This window comes from Camarhynchus parvulus, chromosome 2 (assembly GCF_901933205.1).
Source record: "Camarhynchus parvulus chromosome 2, STF_HiC, whole genome shotgun sequence".
In the NCBI taxonomy this organism is placed as follows: Eukaryota; Metazoa; Chordata; class Aves; order Passeriformes; family Thraupidae; genus Camarhynchus; species Camarhynchus parvulus.
This window is the reverse complement of record NC_044572.1, coordinates 114,290,070-114,314,985: the sequence shown is the minus strand read 5'-3', so window position 1 is coordinate 114,314,985 and position 24,916 is coordinate 114,290,070. Positions and strand designations below refer to the sequence as shown.

Genomic DNA, 24,916 nt, shown 5'->3' with positions numbered 1-24,916 from the left:
CCCACTCTCCGTTTGAATAGTGAGAAGCAATCCATTGTTTCTGAGCTTTTCTAAGGAAAGAAAAGAGGAAGAAGGAGGGAAAAAAATCATGAACAAAAAATAAAAGGATCCTTTGTCCTTCATCATTGTGTGCCCTGAGTACAATATTGTTTCATCTTTTGGTGTCTTTCTCAGAAGGGATATGGAAATTTAGACAGAATATTTGCCCCCTAAACAGATATACTTAAATGTAAATCTATACTACTGCTATTTTAAGAGCATTTAAAAATGTAAACGTGTAGAGCACACTGTCTTGATTGCTGGTTTAGAGTCTATGCTATGATGCTAATGAGGCTTCTGACAGGTTAAATGTGGTGTATCATCTATATTTTCAAGCAGCACGATTTTTGAAGATGTGACTTCTATTTTTTTTTCAGTTCAATTCTGCTCATTAAATATGTATATTGCTAGTTTTATTACCCAGAGCTTTGTACTGAGCATAATTTAGGTGTGTTTTGCAGAGAGGATCTCTAAAAAGTTTTTTATGTCTAATATGCTTTTTATCTCTAGTTGACAAAGAATATTTAGTGCATGTAGTAACTGATTTATGGAAGTATGTCCTGTAGTGCTGAGTTCAAGATTATACCATACATGATGCTGCCTGCTTTATAGTAAAGACCAAAGCTGTCAAATAGGACCCTGAGTTACCATAAGAATTTTAGTTTTCATTAAAATGTAGTAGTAGTAGTAGCCACAGCAGCAGCAGTAGTACTAGTAGAAGTATAGTAGTAATAGTAATATTAGAAAGAACAAAAATAATAGCAAGAATAATACTGATAGTAGTAGACATTGTGGGAGAGAAAATACCTTTCTTTTCAGGAGAGAGGAGTGACAACGGTGTTGGACAATGACCACACTTGGATCCCCACTGGGGACATGCTAAGGAAGGTGAAAGATTGTCACAGGTTAGAGGGACAAGACTCCACTTTGGGGGCTACGGATGCTCCATTTGTGCCTAAAGCTCTTGTATATTCTTAAAGAACTGCTTTGGTCAGTTGGTCAGTAGTTCATAAAAGACTTGTACTTTTAATTTTATTCAAAAGTTCTAAATAGGAAAAGAGCACAGATGTATTCTTGTCTGAAGGGAAGCTTAACTGCTTCAATAATAGCCTCTTATAATATTTGTGCTCCTACTTATTGTAATCTTTAAACTGTGTTTCAATTTAAAGCCTCCATTGAAAACATATTTCCCAACAAACTGCTACACTAGAGGCATACAATTAATGTAATTAATGAAAAGACTCTCAAGAGTGAAATTTGAAAGAGAGTTTGTTGTTTTACATAGTTCTGTACACTTTGAAAATTATTACTGTTTAAAATTAATAATATAATTGTCAGCACATTCTCTTTCTTGAAAACAGAATTAATCTGGTACAGGAAAATTAATGTTTTGCTTGGGGCTTTGGCCTTTAACTAATGCAAATTAGAGAAATTGATTAACACAATACAAAAAAGTTATACCTTCCCCTGTAATACATTTTTGATAGCTGTGGCTTGATAAATTAGTATATTGTGTGTTTTTAAATGAATATGATTTATTGCTGTTGTCTACCACGTGAAGAAACACAAAAAAATTGTTTTCAGGATCATTGACTTGAACATATCATTGGCACTGTTGGACAATTCTTGCTAAGTGTTAAGATGATTTATGTAACAGACCGAAGGTTTCCTCAGTAATGCATTATAGTCTCAAGCTATCAAGCCTTGTTCATGCAGAGACAAAAGCAGCTAAAAACACTTGCTTGTGAAGGTCTTCCATTTAGAAATTAGAGATAAGGCTGATCCTATTAAAACTCCTGGAAGTATCCACTGTCAAATATATTATCCTAACTTTAAAATTTGTATTAAGGTACATGGCTGTTTTTCTCCTTCTAATGAGCTCATTGTTTTTACATTACTCTTGATTCATAAGTATTTCAGTTATGTAACAACGTGTTCAATAATAGAAGAGGAGACAGCCTGAAGCGTCTATCTTTTAAAAACTGGCATCTTTCCACAGTTCAGACGCAGAAGCCTTGGTGCAAATGAAAAATTAAGACACGCTCTACATAGTTGGCAGAACCATTCATATAATTTAAATTAAATATCTATAGGCAAATTCACAATTTTTAGGGAACTGTTGCTAATATGAGATTCTGTTGAGTAAATGCATGATGACTGATGCAAGCACTGAGCACACGAATCAGACTTACTTAGTGAATGTTGTCTTCTGGGCTGTCATATATGAACAATTCTGCTCTTTCCAGAGGGATTTACACTGGATGTTTGAAAGCTTGCTGCTTCCTGTGGTCAGTCTGTTTGAGCCTCCTCCTTTGATTTGCCTTCTTTGATCACTTTTTAAAGTTCCATTAAAATTATTTTGAAACATAAGTAAGTTTTGCTGGCCAATAGGCAGTTATCACTGTAGAGTACTTAAGGAAAGGGGCTGTATTTGTATCTCCTGCCAGTATTTCCCTTATTTTTCTGATGAGTAACCTCAAAAGTAAATACTAGAATTTTTTTTTGTATTTGTGTTATCAGCACAGCTGGATGCATAGCCATAATTTGAGTTATGTGTTGCCAAAGTAAAGAACTGATTCCTGACATACACTTCCTCTCAGTGTCCCAGTTTTTACCCCTCCTTCCATAGCTTGTTGCTGGATTTGACCAGGGTAATTGGCTTAAAAAGTAAATTGAACAGGACCAATGGGGTGTTTTTCAGAAAAAAAAGCTGGGTTTGGGTTGGACAGTGAGTCAGGTTTCAGTGTTCATATCATTTTTATTCTGTCAAGATTTTCTCATAAAATGATATGCCAAGGTAGCATATAGATAAGCCTCCTGATCTCAGAGTGGGCATATCAATCATCTGTTTTATGGAGTTTACATAATTTCAAGCAGAAATGTCACCAATATTTAGCCAGAAATATAGAATATTGTCCTCTAAATTTGGGAAGATATTATTAATTCAAAAATCTTCCATAACATTGTGTCTATAGATAGCTCAAATGTAAGGATAATCAGTTCTGGAGTTCCCACTTTGTAGATTCCATCTGAACTAGACTTAAATCTGTTTATAATAAACACAGGTATAATGCAAATGCTCTTTAAAGTAAAGAAAAAATTATGTCTGTGTCTGTTCAGTGCTGTGCAGTTGGCTTAATGGTGTTAATTTGCAGGGGGCTTTCTCTCTGGAATGCAGTAAAGGCCTAGGAAACTCCCCTAAACTGAAGAGCCGATTAACACCTCTTTCTCTCCTATATCATGAGTTGAAAGTGAAACCACTAGCAAAGTTCCTAGTGGAAAAGTGGCAAAGAAAATAAATAATTTCTGCTACCTTTTTTTGCTTGTTTGCTTGGGAGTTCTGGGTTTGGTTTTTTTTCTGTTATTCAAAAGTGAAAAGGTGAATTTGCTGAGGTTTCTGCGACCAGTAGAATAACTGGTCTTTCTGAATAGGGCAAGTCCAGCTGATAGGAAAACCAGATATGAAGGAAAAACCCTTGAAGTGGAGGGGAAAGACCCTAACCTTTCCCATCCCCAAGGAAAACCTAAAAGAGCTGAAACTACGGGCCACCATTTATTATTATCAATACATATGAGCTATACTTAGGACTTGTAGTTGGATACAGGGAGTACAGCCTTCCCTGATGCTCTGGATGCTAGATAACTGCTTTAATTAGAAATTCCAGATAAACAGCTTGTGTTGGAAGAAATGGTGCTCTAAGGAAGCTGAGAGGCTGGGACAGGATGATAGCTGGTCTGGGAGTGGGAGTTCTTGCTGCAGGGTTAAGCTTGAGACTGCCTTTTTAGTAAATTTTCCTAAAATTTCTCTTTACAGAAGAAGGTGACAATACAACATTCCAGGAGAGCCCATTGCCAGCAGTGGATGAGTTGCATCAAGGGGACCCCAGATGGTTACTAAAATAGGTTTTCCAACGGCAAGGAGAGAGGTGGCAGGAAAGTAGGAGTGGGTGTTTGAAGCTTGTAGCTGCTATTCACAGGACAAGCACATGTCCCATTCCTCGTGCCTTTCCTCCAGGCATAGTTGCAACAGCCTTGTTCCTGGGATATGTTGGGTTTGCTGCAGATATATCTAGGAATTTTGGGTTTGATATGCCAGTGTGCTAAGTCATTACAAGCATCTGAACCAAGCTCCTGGATGAGATAAATGAATACCAGCAAATCACTGTTGAAATAACTTCCCTGAGGAAGTTATATCTGTATGCCTTACATGCACACAATACTGAGCATGGATTGGCTGAAAATGTAAGGTGAATAGGTTGCCCTGCAAATGCTTTTGAATATCTGTCCATAGCATTAGCACATAACTTGGATTCTGCCTAGCTTTACTGAAATAGTTTGTACAATAGTTTATATCTTAAGAAAAAAATCAAAAATAGAGAAACATAGGAGATACTATAATTTGAATTTTATGTTATTTGGTGTGTTATTACAGCTTTTGCTATTCTAATCCTACTTTTAAGTGTAGTGAATAGTGATATTGTAGGTAATGTGGGATCAAATACACTCTTAAATGGTTCACGAGCAGCAACCATTGTGTGATTTTTTTTTTGTAATTAATCAGAGAACAAGCATTTATTTAAAATTCTTAACCCATATAATATATATAACATTATTATATACCTATACATGACACACCTTGGATTGTGGAGCTGCTAGTGCTTTATACTTCCTTCTTAATAAGTGAAGCTAGTGTCCTACTGGCAGTTAATTGATTCCACCATTTTTGAATATTACTGGTTAAAGACACATTTGGAACACAAAGAATGAAAAGTAAGGCCTGGTCCATCCATATGTGACATGCAAAAAGACATGTAAAAATAAGCAGATATGCTAAGTGCCTCCAATATCCTGTCAATATTTGATTTAGGAATATTTGCTTTTAGTAGCAAACTTAAGTCTCACAGGACAGTGCAAGAGAGAGAAAATAGATGTTAATACTTTCTACCTGCAAAATCAGGGGAGAGAAAAATCTTTTGAGGCCTTAAGTCTTTTGGGACATTAGAAAAGACACTGTTGAACATAAATGTCTTTTCACAGCTAATGAATCCTTCCTGGAAGCTGTAGGCTACATGGATCCAAGCTCACCAGGATTACGGTTTCCAGATCGAAGTGTACCTGAAGGGATAGTACTGGTCTGTCCAGGAGAGCATTTTGGATGTTATCCCTTCCTTCATTTCTCTTCTTTGCTGTTTAGTTATTGTGGTTTTAGATCTTAAATTCACTTTAGACACCTTTTCCTTCATCATGGATTTTATATAACAGTAATTAGGAACTAGCTAGGGTATGCACTGTCCCTAATACTTTTATTTGGTTTTGCAAAATTTATACATTGCTATTGAGTAAATGTGATGTTGCCATGTTTAAGCCTTCTCTCCATTTAGTGAGGGTCTATTTTACTGTATTTCCCCTTGGAGAAATGGCTGCATCATGGCTTGTAAAAGTGGGGACAAATGCAACTTACAGCAGTCAGTAGACTTGCACCAGCTTGCCGTTAAGAAGAAAGCAGGGGCAGAGGGAGAGCAAACTCCTGTGCTGGAGGTGAGAAACACAGCTGGGATGCATGAGTAGAATCAAAGTCCTCACACATAGCAGTGATGATATCACTGTCAAACCCTGTTCTGTTGTTTTCATTTTTGGGGATTTTACTTTGGCCTTTCCAATCTAGACTTCCTGTTCTATTTTATACTAAGATATTTGGTAAAGAGATTAAAACCTTCTTGGGAAAAAACAAAGCAGCCAAAACCATGGCAATGTGCATTAGAGGAGGTTTATCTGTGTCCACCAGCACACTGAAAACATTTAATACTGTTTGGTTTTGGTCTGATTTAAGTTTATATATACATGCTTGTACAGAGGAGGGTAACCTCAGGCATCAGGAGGACATTATTACTATGATGACTAATGAAAAATCCCTTTGTTTATAATTGGCCATTGATTCTCCCCTTGTCCTTCTGCATGAATTCATACACTGTATTATCCTCCATTTGGAAACTCATATTGGGGAAAACATTTTCTTCCAATAGCTGCTCTTTGAAACTGTGCCCTCATACTCATCCTTTCTGGTGATACTTTTCAGGAGCAGAATGTATTTAAATCCTTGCATTTCCAGAATTAACAAAAGCATCACTCAGAGCAGGACTGCTGTGCTGAAGAGGGGCAGGAAGGGTGGGAGTAGTCACTGTGCTATAAATCTCCTGACTGTGGGCATGGGATGTGCAAAGACTGATCGCTTTGCAAAGGAGTTGGCTGTTCTTAGAAAAGCAGAGCAGGCTTTCAGGCTGAGCCATTGCAACTGATCTCTTTAACCCTTTATTATGCTCACCTTTTCCTTTTTAGAAATACGCACATACCCGCCCTCTCCCGCAAATGAGCCTACCTGCTGTACAAAAACTGTAGATAAATAATAGCAATTATCCACCTTGGTGCATTACTCTGACTTTGCCTGTGGCTTTCCCTTGGATCAGATTGAATTGGATGACTTAATGGCAGCAGACAACAAAAGACTAACTGTTGTTTGGTGGAGTTACTAATACAGATAACTGACAAAATGTATGTATAATTCAGTTTATAGATTAAGAAAGAAAAAAAAATTATTTTTTAAAAATCTTCAAATGCATTTTTATAAATACAAAGCATACTTATACTGAGTATGTACTGTTTCTTTTTCTTTCTAGCTGAGTAAATGCATGACACTCCCATAAGCATAAAAGTGGTATCTTTCTTCACTATGTAATTCTTGGTCTGAGTAGCAGGAAGCAAAATGAAGCATTTTGTGCCAATATTAATTTTATAAATTGCATTCCCTTTTCCACAATTCCCATGAAAAAGGTATTCAGCTAGATGAATACTCTCGGAAAATTTTAATAGGACCCTTGAAATCTGTTTGAGTTCACCTTCTTTTAAAAATATTTCTAAGGGAAAAGTATCATAGATCCTTATGCCTTAGAGGCATTTTTTCCTCCATACATAATGGTGAGACTTCACTTGTATAATATATGCGTCTTGAAAATATTCTTTATTAAATTGTAGATCGTACTTAGAAGTATGTGAGTTTGGCTCTTTGTGTTTGTTTTGTATGATTTTTATTGTTATTATTGACCAGTGCTCATATGATTTTCATAGCAATTTCTGTTTGTTGGTTTTTTTCTTTTTTTCCAGTCTTTTCCTGGCCCAAGTCTTGAAAGTGAAGATTTTAACATACCTCCTATAACTCCTCCATCATTGCCTGACCACTCCCTGGTGCACTTGAATGAGATAGAGTCTGGGTACCACTCTCTGTGTCATCCCATGAACCACAATGGCCTCCTTCCCTTCCACCCTCAAAACATGGATCTACCTGAAATTACAGTTTCCAACATGCTTGGCCAAGACGGGACACTGCTTTCCAATTCCCTCTCTGTGGTAAGCACTTTTAGTCTTTCCCTTCTGTTCTGTTCTAAGTGCAAAATCATGGAAATACAGACCTGTTTGAAATCCTTCAAGGGGGCCAACACCTGCCCCACTCAAATTTTGGAGTGCCCTGGCCTGACTCTAGGTGTTACGTTGCATTCCCTGTGTCACATCTTCCCCCCTGTGGGGGTGAGGGGGAATTTTCAACCAAGTTCCTCAAAGCCAGAGTGTTACCTTCCACCACCTTGGGTAGAAGGTTATCCTTTACAGAGATGTAAATAATGACAGAAAGAGGCTCAAGGCTCTGACTTCTGCTGGAGCAGGGTTTGGATCCAGATGGCTGTTGTTCTGTATTTGTCTGATGAGGCTCTTTCCGTTCTCATTTGCATGTGCCGAGAGATGTACAAAAATTTAATATCTCCTTTCTTGTTTACCGCACGTTTGGAAAACAGCAAATGTTATTTCTGATTCTAGGCCAAATCTTACAGCCTTTTTACAGTTCCCAGTCCTTAGCCAGCCAGAATCCAATTGAAATGACTGGACAACTTGCTTATAAAGTCTGTCAGATAGTTATTATGGTCATAATCTTGTGAAGCCTGATATTATAAATCACTTATTTGAATGTTAAATTGCTTGCAACAACTGCAGAGCTACTGTACACGTTACATTTTCAAGTGAGCTCTACAATTAATTAGTATACTTCTTGCATAGAAGCTCCAGACAAGATTTCACATTGATGTACAATTCTAACCCAAAGAGTTAAAAATCCCATGAAAGAGGATGGAGCCTGACATTGTGTGTATCCCACGGCACTTCAAGCACTAGGTGGGCTGAATGGGCTGCCCAGGAGCTGCAGATCCCAACAGCCAAAGAGAACCTATTGTTCCTAGAGATAAAGGGTCTGGGCTTCTCACCAAAAGTTCTGCACTTAGTGACTGAGGCTGTTTAGGTTTCCCAGCTTGCTAGCTCCCCACCACATTATCTAAAAAACATAAATTAGTCCTGGGAACCTGAGAGCTGACACAACACATGCATGTTTGGGTAGTCAGGGATCCAGGTTCAGCTCCCATCAGCCCCTCAGGGGCTCAGACCCAAGGGCCATGGTGGCTGGAAAAAACTTGGTTTACAACAAAAATCTGCTTTGTCACATAGCTTCATTGCAACTTAATTAAAACAAAGCTACCTTGATTTTGAGGAGCTCTGCATTCCCTATGAGGATGTCCAAAAAAGCAGAGGGGCACAAGTATTGGCTTCTTATATGTTGCACAGTTGTTATTGATTTACTAGGATGTTGCACACTTTGTATTTGAGGTCAGAATCTGACCCCAGGGTTATGTTCAATAATGGGAGGAGTGGAGGAGAGGCAGATTTATATATGCTCTATGGAAAGAGCCTATATTTTCCTTGCTTGTCTGCAAAGCTGATGGCATGCATTAAAGAGCTTGAGTGAAATCTTGTGTGGGGTTCTGAGAATCAGAGCTATGAGAGGACTTGGAAAAGTAAGAGAAATGCTTGACACTCTAGTCAAGACAGGCAGTATTTCATTGAATTGACCTCTTTTGAGCCATGGTTATGGCTCAGAACTATGCATTCTTTTAAGCTGTGATGTTTCACATTAACCTTTTGCAACAAGCTCTGAACAAAGGGCCTTGAGAGTCTGTAGATCATCGCAGTGAATAATCGCATTGAGGGAAAATACAAAAAAGTTGAATAATATAGCTAGGCAATTTTGCTGTTGGATCTTAGTGAAGATCAGAAGAGATGAAAATCAGATGTCAAGAAAATATGTGCTGAATTTTGACAATAATTTCTGAGGATTTGTTCAATAAATAAAGCACGATCCTTGAAGTGTCATGTGCTAAGTCAGCTGTTATCCCTAACTTGCATGCCCTTTTTGCACAAGAGCACCTCTTACCTAGCAATAGTTTGAACTCGAGCTGGCTTGTCGGTGCAGAGGGGTGAAGCCACAGCTCATGTTAGTACAACTGGTACAATGTTAACACCTCGATTTCATACAGTTCAAATGCTGTTGGCAGTATTGCTTCTCTGATTTGAATTTGATAACTTGAGAGAAATTAACTTGAGGGAAGTAATTTAACTCTTCAGTGAATTCAGTGACTCCTTCAGTTAATAGAATGACCCCATTGTTCTTTTGGCTTTGCACTGATGTAGAAAAACAGGGGATTTTGTAGAGTTAACATTCTTTACTTAGTTTTGAATCTTTATAATCCAGAACATTTAACTTTTTTTCAATATGACTCTTTTCTTGTGGTATTACTCATCTCCAAGTTTCCTTTTTACTATCTCATCGAACTCTGATCCATTTAGCAAGTTCTTCTCTAAATCACTCCTATATTGCCTCATATAGAACATAATTTATAAGTTTCTCCAATCTATCTAAACCCTTGGTTCCATATAATTTCTAGTATATCAAGTACCATTTAGTGTACTTGGAAAACATGTGTCTCACTTCATTTTTCAGGGCACTAATGGGTATTTTTAGAAAAAATATTCTTAGAAGCAAATCTGTTGGCTGTTCTCTAACCCTAATTAATTTCACATCTTCAGCAAATTTTACTTACGTTGGGACAAATTCAGCTGCATTGCAATGTGCCTCCAATAGAATTTGGTTATTTTATTTTACTTAAACATCCTTCTTTTTAGCTAGTTTTTAACCTATGTGGGTATTTTAGCAATAATACCTTCTATTTTCTCTGTGTTAGAACTAGTGAGTGTTTTTCAGTTTGTGTTCTTATAGACAAAACATTAATTAATACTGGCCAAATGTGAGAACGGAATATCAGTGAGCTCAGAAACAGTTAGAAAATAGTTCATACACTAAGTATAGTGTTTTTCTTCCATCTCAACTACCAGGTGTTTTCACATGAGGATTTCTGTGATTTTGGACAGATTGAAAATTGAGGATGTACCCTTCCTTAAAACCCCTTCAAATCTCCCCCCATCAGAAGTCCCTGTTTCATACTGTGCAGTACTCCCTCCAAGATGCAGATAAAATCCCTTTCAGTAAGGATGGCAGGATTTACCCCAATCTCTCTAAGAATTCTCCTCTGCAGAAGTGCTTAAATACACACAATAAGAGCCCACTACCAGCTCAGTGAATTCATACTAGGGATTGGCTTCTTGCAGATTCTTACACTGTGGGAATTCTTTCTAAAAAAATTTTGCAGCGCTGGGAAGATGAAAATTTCTCATTGCCATTGACCATGTCTTAAATTTGGAATTAACCTTCTTTGAAGTTTTTTTGATTGATTGGACTTTCATACTGCATGCAGACTATTTAAAAAAAAGAAACAACAAAACCACTAAAATTTTTCCTTCTCATTATTCTGCTGTCAGTTGGCATATTTGCTTCTATACTTGTATATTTCTGTATTCTTAGCTGACACAGAATATACACATGCACATGCACATTTATTTCTATCATGCTGTCACATACAGATTTCTTTAGGCGTTCATTATGTCTGGATATCAGGGCTTCAGAAATCTACAGAATTTGTGCAGAATGTGAGTCAGGGTGGTATTAACCCACAGTCCAGCCCCATCATGGGAGCCCTTAAAATCCTCCTTCAAAATGGATATGACTTCTATTCCTGCTTCTTAATTGAATGCAATTTGATATAGATAGAAGTGTTTTTTAATGAAAATGTACTTATGGTCCTGTTAACATGTTTGCTTCTATGTAATGGAATAGGGATCCCTTCCTGGTTCCTATCAGTTGAAGACTGTGTGGGTTTGGTTAGATCCCAGCTGGGGCTTGACCTGCCAGCCTTTTTCTGTTGATGTGAGTTTTCCTGAAATATCCCAAAGGATATTTTCAAGGACCACAAGAATTACCCTTCTAACATTTGCAAAAAATGCATGTTGTGTGAGAATGTGGATGTGTTGGATGTGTTCTATAAAATGTGGTTTTCGATGTATCAATAAAATTATAGACATTCTAGCTTCTTTAGTGTATCCTATAGATAGCTGGTTTTTCTGCAAGAAACCAGGGTTAAAAATTGCAGTGCTGCTTTTACATAGCTGGAAAAAACCCCCAACCTATTTTTGGAATGCTTTCATTTGTAATCTTGTGCTGATCTTTTTGAAACTGTGGCTCATGATGGTATACCATAGAAAAATTACAAGAAATAAATAGAAGATTTAAATTTCTTGAAATGCTTCAAATTTCTGGGTTTTAAGTTTAAAGTGAAAAATATGTTAAAAGACAATAAAATCAGGTGTTCGATTTCCCAAATGCTCTACTTGTGCTGGCAACAAAAGCCAGCATAATGTATACACTTAGGTTTATTGTAATTTTTAGTATACAGTCAAGGCACACTTTGAATTCAAAGGCTACTGTACAACTGTTTTGACAACCACCACATCAGTAGGTAATGTGCAGGACATATGAAACTGAAGCAAAAATGTTTCTTTGGTCTATAGGGAGTGCAGTACATCAAGGAATTCAGATATATTAGAGCAGCATGAATTTCTAATATGTTGCTCTTATGGAAAAGACCACTGGCATATTGAATAATGCTGCTTTCAAAGCAGAGCAGAAAATGTGATTACAGACAATTTCAATGCTGTTTTTAAAATAAATATTTTTGAAATCTTGAGGTGTTTTATTTCATATAATGCATAAAATATGTAACAGTGTGCTAGAGCTAAAGATCTTCTAGGTCACGGAAGAGTAGATGATGTCAGCTATAATTATTCAAATGTGGAATAATAGAAGCATTAGTTTAAAATAAAATGCGTGTCACAAAGGCCCATGTCCTTATATAAAAAAAAACAATAAAGGTGCTTTTTTTTTTTGCACACTTAGACAGAAGAATAAAGGCACTGAATAATTATTTAACATTATACCCCAATTCATCAAAGCCTGAGCAATTACATTATACTTTTTCATGAATTATATTTTTAGATATGCAACCCATGAGAGATTAATATCTTAAACAAAATGTGGCATTGTGTAACAAGGAAGAAAGCAGACAGATTTTTTTTTTTTTGCCATTTTTAATCTCAGGTAGAATGAAGTTAGTGTTTCTTATTCACAGTTCAGTTGCTAATAAGTGCAGTAAATGAGACTGTTGTTGTATCTGGGATGCATTTAAGAGATTTTGTTTTACTGGTTTCATACATGTTAGTTTTAATTCAGTATTCATGACTCATCTTCAGGCTGACCTATACAGCTGATTCTTTTTTCTTGCACCTTTAAGTGTCAGTGGAAACTACTGAGTCAAACAGAAATTCATTATTTCTGATAAACAAGATGAATGACTTTCATAACAAAAAGAAAAAAAAAAAAGAGATTTGTTTTTCCTAACCTAAGTGTTGAGATTTGAATCATGTTTCGATACTTTTTTCTAGCTTGTATTGCATGCCAGTGGTAGCAGATTCATTTTGTCTCTGGTGAATACTTCCCATTTGTGCCTCATTACCAGTCTCTGGTCTTCAGTGTACATCAAAATTTACTGTTATGCTACACAGACCTGCTGCTACCCCAAATTTTATTGCAGTGAGTTATTGCCATCAGAACTACCAAATCATAAAGCTAAGGTCATGGAACATCTTGTGTTAAAGTTGCTTGGTTTTTTTCTTATTAAGCAACTTTGTATTCTTCTTTTCCCTAAAAAAAAGAAACAAAAAAACCAAAACAACAACAACAACCAAAAAAAAAAGACAAAAAAACAACACCATGTTTTCCGAGCAGGTTTTTTTTCCTTCACTGAAATAAGCCTTGCATGGAAAAAGGTTACACTAGTTAATGTATGTTTTGTCAAACACCCTGATCAGCTCATGTCCATCAGCATACCCTTATTGTCTCTACTAGAATTATGACTACTTATTCCATCAAGGACTCTGAGATACAATTTTTATCTTTCCTTTCTTCTGATGTCTGCTCTACTCTTTTGTCATCAGACAACAGAAAGGATATGTATAGGAGCTCATTAAGATGTTATTTTATCAAGGTTTCATAAATACCTGAATATTGCATATCTGCTACTAGAAGGCTCTTTACTATGCTACAAGAAACTTTTGATGTCAGAAATTACAGCTGTATAAAATCAGAGTGGAAAAAAAGCATGCATTTTTAGCAGTGATAGAGATATGCCATTTATAGTGTACTGTGGCAGGTGGCTGGTTCTCTGTGCCTCAGGATTAAACTCAAATAGGATAACTAGCAAAAAAGACGTGCTCTGTCTGGACTGAACTTACAGACCTCACACTACAGCAGCAGGACCAGAACCTTCCCATGGGTCACCTTGTCCCTGGGGCCTTCTCACCAAAAAACATTGGTCCATGCATTCATGAAAGGGGCAACATTGCTGATATCACCTCAGCTGTCAGCACCTCTGCAGATTTTGCCTGCCAGGAGAACATCAGCAGAGTAAAAGAGAGCGCTCTGTGGATGCAGGCCACTGATGGACCCCACCTTCTTCAGGTCAATTAGGACAAGAATTCCTGTGAAAGTATTTGTGGAGCATTTTTTTCTGACCCTTCAGTAATATCTGGTAAAGTTATGCTCTCAGTCTCTAACAGCTTGCCTTAAAGATAGATCAAGTAAATATTTGCACATAACTGTAGGAAAATATTTGTACACTGATGACCAGGACTCTTTTTAGAATAATTCCAGGTCTCATTTTTAAAATTGCAAATGAAGCTGTTGATTTACTGTCAGTTGGGAAACACAGCATCCTGCTTATTTGAGTGTGGTTTTTGAGAATCCATGTGGCTCACATATTTAACAAACTCAAGTCAGAAAACAACTTCAGTATAATTTAAAGAAGAAATAACAAGGTGTCATGTATCTTATTTTTAAAAACACCCTTCTATAGAAAATACTTTGGTGACCTTTTTCACAGTGGTTACCCATTGTCTGATAGGAATCTATTTGCTACATATAAAAAGTAAGAAAAATAAGTTTAGTTGTATTAATTTTTTTCTTGGACTTTAACCAGATAGACACAGGCTAAGACAAGATGAATGTGGTGCAAAGAGAAAGATTTCAGTTGTGGGTGGTAGATTATACAACACCTCACATGTGAAGTGCTCACAGGAGTGATTAATGCATAAGCAGCATCATAGCTGCAAGTGTCAAACAAAACAGATAATAGAGTATGCAAATAGAGGAAACATAACTCTCAGAAAACGTCAGAAATTCGGGGGCTTCAGCAACAGAGATTGTTGACTTTAATCTGCTGCTTTTAACATTGCATGTAGTTGTCGAGAACAGCATGATAATGAAATGTTTCTGAAGACTCACACTTTGGCAAAAAAAATCTTAGTGATCTTAAGTCCTGTATATGGAATATAAGTGAAATGTCTTTCTCAAAAACTGTGAACATGCTTCTATGAAGGCAAAAAGGAAGGAGAAGCCCACAGTGCAGATGAAAGGGAGGGCTTTGTGCATCAGGTGGAGTAGCCTCTATTTCCACATGTTTCATCATTTAAATGCATGAATTTGCATTCTTTGAAACTCAAAAGCAGCTGAGAAGACTGCACATCCCTCATGGATTTGAACTGCATTCACCATCTCATCCTGTTTTGTTCAGTACTAGAAACGTGTGTGGACAAAAGCAACCCCACTACAGAATGTTCTGTCTTAACTCTAGGTGCCATGTGCATGCTGGAAATTCAGCTGTGTCACCTGCTAGAGTGTGAATTCTCCTCCTTAAATCTTTCCTATATAGAGTCAAAGATGTTTAACAAAATTTTTTCTTCATTTTGAAAGAAAAAGCCCATTCTTAGCTTTCCAAGTTGAAGGAATTTAAATGGTCCAATTAATAATCTCAGGGGGCTTTTATCTGTTTTAGTAGTTTTTACAGAGTTTTAAGTATCATTGTTTGAGTTTACCAGTGACTTTTTATATGAGGAATGGAAGAAAAATATTCTACATGGTTGTGTTTTGAGATTTGAAGAAATAATCAGAAGTGAAAAATAACTCATTTGTTATTTTTATCCCTTCTTCTTTCACAAGGCAATTAAGAAATGCTAAAATTGTAAAGATGTCTACTGTTCCCTAGTCCTTTTAATAACATGAAGATTCATTTTAGACGGATGTTTGCCCCTCTGTTCCCCCTTCCACCTCCTCTTCATTTGTACAAAGCCTGTTCTATGTAAATACCACGTTGGGATTGCCTGTGGGCAGCATGTAAAATCTTTAACCTCCACTGCTCCTGTGATGCTGCACTTCAGGCACATGCATGTGACCCAGGATCTCTGTAGCCTCACTCACACACCTTTGAACTGCACTTTTGGCACATTGTACATGCTGATGCCTCTGTATTTGTACACTAAAGATACGAAAATGAATTTCCTTAATTCATTTTCTGTGCATATCATGGATGGATGCAGTCAGAAAAAAGGACTTAAGGTATAGAGTGGCAGCAAGAAGCATTTATGGAGAGAGGAACACCTCTAAGGCATGCTTGTGCATATCTTTCAGCTACAAAATCCCCACAATGAATGCTTTTCATCTAAATTGAACAAAGGAATTTCACTTTATCTTACATATTATCAGGATGGATCCAAAATTCCGCTTTCAACCCTCATGCAGGGACATAAAAGAGTGGAAGGAGATGTTATAGGTGGTGATGGACACTCTGTGTGCCTGCTCTGACCCAGAGCTGAAGTGAACTGCAGTGCTCAGAGTGCATACAGGCATACACATCTATACCTGGATACACATATGTGGTAATGTTCACAGGGGTCCCAAAACGAGGGAAGAGACAAGAATCTTGACTCCATGTTTCAGGAGGCTGATTTATTATTTTATGATCCATATATTGTATTAAAACTATACTAAAAGAATTGAAGAAAGGATTTCATCAGAAGGCTTGAAAGGAAAGGCAGGGCATGATAACAAAAGCTGTGACTCTCAGAGTCCGAGCCAGCTGACTGTGATTGGCCATTAATTAGAAACAACCAACATGGACCAATCAAAGATGCACCTGTTGCATTCCACAGCAGCAGATAATTATTGTTTGCATTTCATTTCTGAGGCTTCTCAGCTTCTCAGGAGAAAAATCTTGGCACAGGGATTTTTCAGAAAATATCATGGCTACACACATATATACATATATATGAACATCTATATATCTGTGTATGAGTATGTAAGTACTTACCACACTGTTAATCACTGAAGCCCTCTGCTAGAATGGGAGTGTGGCAGACAGGATGTAGCATCTGCAACATCCCCCTTCTCCCCAGATTGTGGATCCATGTTGTTGCCAAACAGAGACTGAAACTAGAGCCAAATTATTGAACTTGATTCAACGGATTTAATTAATGTACTGCACATGGCTGCATTATACAATTTTTTTACCAAATCCCTGAGTTATAAGTGAGGCTACAGTGCCTGAAAGTAACTTTGATAATGGGTACTTTTGCTAATTGAGTTAATGAAGGAAGTTGCTAAAGTGACACATGGCATACCTAATGGGTAACAAGATGAAACAAGATGAACCAACTTCCTATCACATCTTCAAAATTCTGCTTCTGGACAGTAATGATATTGGATTATAGGTACCTTCACTTCATCCTTACAAAAATCATCTAAACTGAAAAAAACCTTTAAACTAGATATTCTGGTCCCTTAACCAAAAAAAGGCCTGCTCATGGAGTATTTACAGGATCAGGCCCTTGTTGAGAATGCAATGCTTTTTTACTTGGAGATGCAACTTCCTTCTAATACATTTTAAGATTACTTTCATTCACACATAAAGAATTTCAGAGATTAACTCAGTAACTAAGCTTTAGTTTCCAAGACATGCCTTAATACACAAGTGTGGGATCTCATTTTAATGAATTTTATGGCGCTCCCTTTTCTTATGTGGCACCATAAAAACTGTTTAGTGCAATAGGCTTGGTCCTTATCTGGTTATCCTTATCTGCAGTTTAAGATACCTGACAGAAAGTATTCAATGTAAAATAACTTTTAAAAGTTATTTTTTGTACACAAAACAACTGACAGCATTTATAAAATAATGCCGTTGGCGCTCTGTTCTTCTGAAGCACCTTTCTTGTGCCTTGGAGTGCTTTGCAGTCACTAATTAGCTGAGAAGGTGGTTTACTCCTAACAGTGCAAGTAGATGTTCACAATATCAGTCCCTCCCATCTGTCAAGTACTATACTGTAGGAGAGAAAACCACTTACTTTACTTAAAAGCTAGCAAAATATAATTCACCATATACAAAGACAAATGAATCCCAAATTGAAAAAGAAAGGTCTTAAAGGAGGAGGATGAAAATGACTACGTAGGGGGACTTGTAATAATGAAAGTGTTACCAGGAGCTAATTTCATGTTTGATGCTCAGTAACACAAAGATGGTTAGCAGTGTGGTGAGAGTCAGCTTTCAATATTAGAACTAGCAGATGTCCTCACATGTAATAAAAGCAGGACTTAACTGCCATGTGCTGTGCATCTAATATAAAGTTTTTACAGTGACTGCATATTATGGTAGCTGAGACTTTTAAGCTCTCAAGCAACCTGGAAGTGATACAACAACCATATTTAAGGGTCATGAAAAAGATGCAGGCGTTGCTTTGCTTGTCCTTGAAATGCAGTCAGCTCTGGGGAGAGCTGGAGTATCTGTTTAACCACAGAGTGTGATGCTCCACTGCCCCAGATCTCCAGTCCAAGCCCTTATGGGCTGGTTCCATAGCACATGTGTTTCTTCTCACTTGTCATCAGCTTTGTGAATGCAGGGAGAGGAAAACTCAAAACAGGGGAGTTCTCTGCCCAGAGTCTGGCCTATGTGATTTTAATTGTGGCTGGCACTGTTGCACTGATTTCATCATTTGTGACCTCTGCCTCTGAAGTACATTTTAGGAGCTCTGTGGCTGACTGAAAACCTCAGTGGGATTTTCAGAAATATTCTGGCTTAATGTTGATACTGTCCTACTCTAACTATCCCAGAGTTTCAAAAGAAATAGAACTAGCTCTATAACAGATACTTTCATTTCTTCATAAATTGTGAGAATTTAGACTTCACATTATATATAGGAAGGTGTGTCAACAAAATTGTTTGTCAATAATGATCCACACTCATAATACCATCATGATTCTGAAATGTTTTTCTTTGTAACATTTGGAAAATCTGTGCAAGGTGCAACAAAACTGAAGAGAAAAATCATGATCTAATGTCCTGTTTGAAAACAATTTTTATTGTTTTGATTATTATATAATTAAAGACAATATAGGAAAGTTGTGCAACAGAAAAAGTCACAAGTAACCTGACTTCTTAGATCCTGGCTCACTGCAGCCATAATGTTGTGTTACTTACCAAATCACCTAAATTGGTCCAGAGGGAACTGTAATGTCCCTCATTTAATGTACTTGAAGGTAGGATTTTAAAAGGTCATCTCACTTAGAGCAGGATACTCCATAGGTTTGTCATTTCTGACAGATCTAACTTACTTTTTAGAGAATTCATCTAGACTCCTCATGCAAGCTCAGGAAAGAGGTTCTCACCCTTAAAAAATCACCATACATAACACCCAGCAGGCGGTGGAGGTTAATGAAGATAATGTAATGTTTTCAATATTCTGTTATTTATTTTTAAGGTTTATTTATATTTACATTTGTAAGCATATCTATATTTATATCTATCTATATCTATATCTATATCTATATCTATATCTATATCTATATCTATATCTATATCTATATCTATATCTATATTTTATTTGGTATGTTGATCTAAGAGTGTATGATAGGTAATAGATGTTGATGGAACAGCTAGGAAATAAACAAACAAGAAGATGTATATTAACTCAGACTGTTTTGGTTCATAGCTGACTTGACCATTTAAGGAACAGTAGAAAAATATAATCAGCTTTCCCCAAATCTTATTAGCATATAATCATGATCCAGACTGTATTAGCCCATGAACTACACTGAGCAAAATAACTCTTCTTGGAAGGTTCAGCTATAGTGTTATTTTATGAAATTGTTTATGTGCACATTTTAAATATTTTACTTTTTTATCATCATCCATTACTTAGAAAGTTAGGCTGAAGGAGTAGATGTTTATGATACCTAAGGAATGTCACTGCAAGTAATGGGATAAAAATAAACAATGGGTAAAGGTTGGGAAAAAACCCTTTTAATGACATCAGAATAGTCTGCCAGGTAGTGTTAAAGCACTGGAACATGTACGTATGGGAAAATCCTGCACTGGCTGAGAGATGGGTTGGATGATTTAATAGACCTTTCTTTGAGATGTAATTTCTGTAACTGGTTGATACATACACTGGTGTTCAGATATTTGGACTTGTTTCTTGTTTGTCTGGCAAATTGTTTCTTGTGAAAGGTTATAAATTGCAATAATAGACTTTGCAGAAGATGAGCTACATGATATTCTTGGAAAGAGTTTTTCAGCTGATATCCAAACGTTAATGCCAAAGCAGAAAAAACCCAATAGAGTCCTAATCCCGTGGCTTTGCTTGAGCATAGTGCTAGGACAGTGCACTGCCATAAATAATATTTACATTGAATAGAGTTTTCTGTATTCTAACAGCAATTTAGGATAGAAAGGATAAAACAGAGAAACAAGCGTTATTTACTTAGAATTTTTTCTTTCTGATTTTGCAACAAATATTTCACTGCTAGGGATGGAGGGAAGGACAGGGAAAGAATGGAAAGCAAGCATTTATAAAAATGTTGATGTAGTTATAATTAGATCCATTTTAGAACCAAAAGTTTTATGCAGAAACTGACAGAAGGATACACAATAATTATAGTTTGCTGACAAGCTGAATAGAGTTTCCTTTTTTTATCTTGTGGTTTTAGGAAACCAAACTGTAAATAAATATGCAGTTTGACAGATAGTAATTGCAATCAGCAAGGCGTCTTTTCATTTAATCAGATAGTGTTATTAAAATGGGGTTACAATTAAACATTTTATAGTGTGACGTAGAACTCTATTAAAATTCTCCAGCAAACAGTAATTATCATTTGATGCTTCTGCAACCGATTTCCATTTGCAGAAAAGTTATTGGTTGTGACCTTCCAGTGGTTAGGTCTCAGTTTGCTGTTCTCTTCCTACATTGATACATGATATTAAGTATTCTCTTTTTTTACCTCACTGTGAAGCTTAAAATATTAATTTTGCATTCTTTTATTATATTATTTTTTACCATTGTTAAAACTGCATTATAGTGGCCAAAGCAGGTTTGCACCAGAGGAAATGTGGAATTACCTAAGCCTGAATGTTCTTAACTTTAGTAATTATAATTTTGATCAACTCTAACTGTGTGGAAAATTACTATTTGTTCCCATAGTTTTGAAAAACTACATAGAAAAATATGAGCTCATAAGTAGTTCAGCTTCTTAAGACTTTTTCAGGCTGTAACTTCTCTTTGATATCACCACACTCTAAGAAGTAGAAAGGAGCAAGAAGAATCATTAGGAGGCAATTTTTGGGACATTCTTCAGGTGCATGTAACCCCACTAATGAAACTCCACACAGAAAATATTGGAGTGAAGGAAAGGAGTGATTTGCATTAGCAAATAGGGAAAGTCTTTGGAAATGAGTCAGCAAAGCTACTGGGGGACAATTTTAGAGGAAACATCAGTGGTTTGAGGAAAGTCAGCATTTTCCTTACTGAAAAATGATCAGGCAGTGGTATAAAACATATAGTCTTGGTTCTTTTCACTAGTAGTTGACAAAGATAAGAAGGGAAAGAAAAGAAAAAAGAGCAAGAAAAGTCAAGTATTTTCTATAAATCCATTTCCCATAACGTTTGCTTTCTTTTGATGAAAAGTGAAGTTGTATGAATACTTGAGTAAAGGAGAAAAGGAAAGAAATAATTTTTTCTGACATACTATGCATTTGTTTTAACTTTGCATTATCTTTGACTTGAAAACTCTTTATATTACTTTTCCTGTTACAACTGTGTGTTGGTTTCCTCTTGTGCTTTTCAACAAGTACAATCACTGCAGATTAGGCTGATGCAGAGTCTCTGACTCTTTACTGCATGCCCAGCAGTTCTCTCTTCATTTGTGTGCGTATATGCTTTTTCCTCCAGATCATTTTCCTGAGGAACAGCTTTCAAAAGGTTTGTCAGAGACAGAGGTCATCCACCTTCACACCATGTAGCTGAAGAATTGTATTGCCAAAACACTCAGAAATTCAGTGGTCACATAAAAATACAACAGATTAACAAAGAAATTTTAAATTGCACATGAACCACTTCTGATAGGGTAACCAAAAGGGTTGACTTTGCCCTTCCTTTCCAACATCAAAACAAACAGGGCTATAAGAATTCCCTGACTGGTCCTCTCTGGACAGCACAGGATTACTGCCTGTGCAGCTACAATATGAGTTTCAGGTCACCATCCTCTGCTAGGTTGCAAATGATCCAGGAAGAGAACTTAAAATGCTGCTTGTCACTGAGCTTTTCCAATGACAAGCCCACACATGTAAATAGAGAAGTGACATTAAAAAGTGCATACAAAAAAAAAAAGTAACCAGATTCTTCGCAAGTCTGATTGTATTTTTTTTTCTAACATAAAGGAAGCATGTCTGAGGTTAATGTTCAAAACAAGGAAAAATTAATCCACATCTGACCTGTATATGGTGGCTTTTTTAAGAGCATGTCACATGGTGTATATAGGCGTGAAGGAGAAGATAATCAGGTTAAGAAAGGCAGGTTGAACCCAAAGAAACAGATCCATCTTAGGGTTTTGTGGTGCTATACCTCATTGGCACTATCTGAGCACTCTATCTTACCTTATAATGTGTTCACTATGTATTTGAAAAATACAGGTCTAATTGTGAAATTGTGCTCATACAGGGGCCCCCTTGCCTGGTATAAAGAAGCATTTCTCAGGAGGAGGAGAGGCCCAAAATGACAAGGTAGCAAATGTACATAATATTGAACATTTGCATTTGGCTGAAACCTGGGTTTGCTTTAATAATGCAGAGAGAGATTCCTGGTCTAGTACACATGTCTGTCTTTGAATGTCATGTGTTTTAAAAATATGGAAGTTGCACAGGATATATGGTTTCTTCATCATGTTTTTTGCATTTTCTGTTGTGTACTATATATTCACATACCACTCTGTGTTACAATCAAGCCTGTTTGATTACTTTCAATTTTTGCCATAAGATTTTGTCACTCTTGCTGGAAATTTTAAGACATTTTCCTCCAGACTCATTCTTTTTTTCCCCCCCTCAGATTTATTTACTACCTTTAGAAGTAGAAAAGTCCAATTTCAATCATGTTAGAAATAGCTCATTTTAGACAAGTACGTGCTGCTCTGCTTACAAAACATATATGAGTGGAATATGCAATTACCACAACTCAGTTTCCTGCCACAGAAACATTTCAGCATTATAGCATTACAGAAATAGAATGACATGCATAATGAAAGATTTCAAGATTCACCCAAGGCATTTATTCTCTTCACCTTAATGTTCTCAGCAGTAGCAGAGCATCCATTAAAAGGTACGATGAATTATGGTTGCTTAGCAACCGCGGGGAGCTTGTAACAGCACCAAAGAATGAAATGGCTGGTTGATAAAATGAATTTTCTCTGAGCATTAGCCTGTTGAAACTGCCTTTTCTTGTGGAACATAAAGTGCATTTATTTGTCTCATGCATTTTTTATTAGAAAATTATTTGAGTTCCAGAGACTTGAATCGTTTTGCTACAGGAGATATTTGATTTTAATGTGTTGTACTAAAATAAGTAATAAAAGACATTTTCTTCAAAGTAAAGACACCAAGGAAACCTAGGTAGCTCCTTTTGAAGTTGGGAATAAAATCTTATATAAGGTATGTCATTACTCATTTCTAATTAAGAATGATATTGGCTAGGACTTAAACTTCAATTTTACCTTTGAGGGAAAGTTTGAGACAGTTGGCCAATATGCAGTGACAAAAAGGAGAGGTTTGGAACTGATCTCATGGATTCATCCGGTGTGAAGTAAGTTTTCTTCTCTCTTCCCAGATGGTATGGTAGTCATGTCTCAGAGAAGGTCAGAAGTGGTTGCACATTCTTATCTAGCATTCACTACTTATTTCTGTTCTAAAAATGTGCTCACCATGGGCTTCCATCCAACAGTGAGGAGATTCTTCACTTTCCCCTGAGACTCTCTGGGCATTCAGAGTTGGATGAGCATTTTTGGCAGAAAAAGGTTTTGTTCGAAAATGCCGGAGCAGTGAAACCAGAGTTGAGGCAAGGGGAAAGTATCAGTTGCATTTAATCTTTTACTGTTAATATTTTCTGAGAATCAAGTCTGTATGGTCAGGACGTGAGATAAGGGAGATCAAAAGACAGTGAGACCTGCCCATTCTAAAATACCCAGAACATCTGACTGGATATATGAGACCAAATCTTGGGCTTCTACACAGCACTATTTAGACAAAGAGCTTAACCTTTCGGGTTTGTACCCCATAAGAATGCCCAAATGATTAGTTATTATCAGTTAATAGTTTAGTCTTTCCTGTGAGATTCAACAATGTCATCATTCCTGTTACACAATTTAATAAAGGTCTTTCAAAAGGCTTCAGACTTATTTTACTGTTGAAAATGGTTGTGTTGAACACCTGAGTGAGAAGAGACCATAACCCTGCTCCTGCATGGTGAGTCAGTAGATTGTGGCCTGTCGAGAGCCTCCTGAGCTCTCTGTGAGTCCTTGGTGCAGCATGGACTTGCTGTTGACTTCTCTGGTAACCCAAACTGTTGGTTATGTGGGTGCAGATTGCATGGTGAGTCCCGGTGGCAGCTGACAGGAATATCTGGGAAGCCAGGGCTGTGGAGAAGGTCTTCTTGTCTTAGAAGAAGATATCTTTAATTCTAGACTGAGGCTAGAGTAGGAAAGCAAATCTAAGAATCGGGATGAGATGACTCATTTATGTCTTACCTACCTGTCAGGAAAGAATCAGTGTGAGACAGCACTGAAAAAATTGAAGAGTCTTATAGCAAGCTGCCTTGTCATGGAAATTTTTGACCTGTATTTCTGTCTCCATATGGATTCTGGTGATGCTGCTGAGAGTACTGCTATCAACTGCTCTTGAGAAAGGATGGAACTATTGCAGTTAACATGATAGGAAATGTTGGCAGCCTAACAAAAAACAGATTTTAGTTATGTTGACAACATGGCAACATTTTTACAGAGCATTTTTTACTGCAAATTAAATGCCCTGGGAGATACATAACTACAGACAGAGATAGCCTTTTTTGGACTAAAATATAATTTCACTCAAGTGAAAATGAAAGGAAACTGATATTAAGCAGTAAGATCTTGCCTCTTTAAAGTATGTGCTAATAATCAAACATTAAAAGTGAAACTCCGGTCATCTACAAAGGTGCAAATTAAAATTCCAGAGAGAGAGCTTGACTGATTTGTTTAACAAAGGGTTTAATACAGCAGAATCCCACTTGAACATAAAACTATTACACTCACAATAATCCTGTCTAGCTGTTGGGAGATCCAAATTAAAACTCTCACTGATATTTGCTTAAATCTCAT

At 36.8% G+C, this 24,916-nt stretch overlaps 1 protein-coding gene across 7 annotated transcripts in view; it reads left to right on the top strand.

Annotated features, from left to right (window-relative positions):
• TOX (thymocyte selection associated high mobility group box) overlaps nucleotides 1–24,916 on the top strand; it is a 219,195-nt gene that overhangs the window by 123,312 nt on the left and 70,967 nt on the right. For all 7 annotated transcript variants that reach the window (XM_030944218.1, XM_030944222.1, XM_030944224.1 and 4 more), the window contains one exon: nucleotides 7,198–7,440. In XM_030944218.1, coding sequence (XP_030800078.1) covers nucleotides 7,198–7,440 — 243 coding nt within the window. The remainder of the gene's footprint in view (nucleotides 1–7,197; nucleotides 7,441–24,916) is intronic.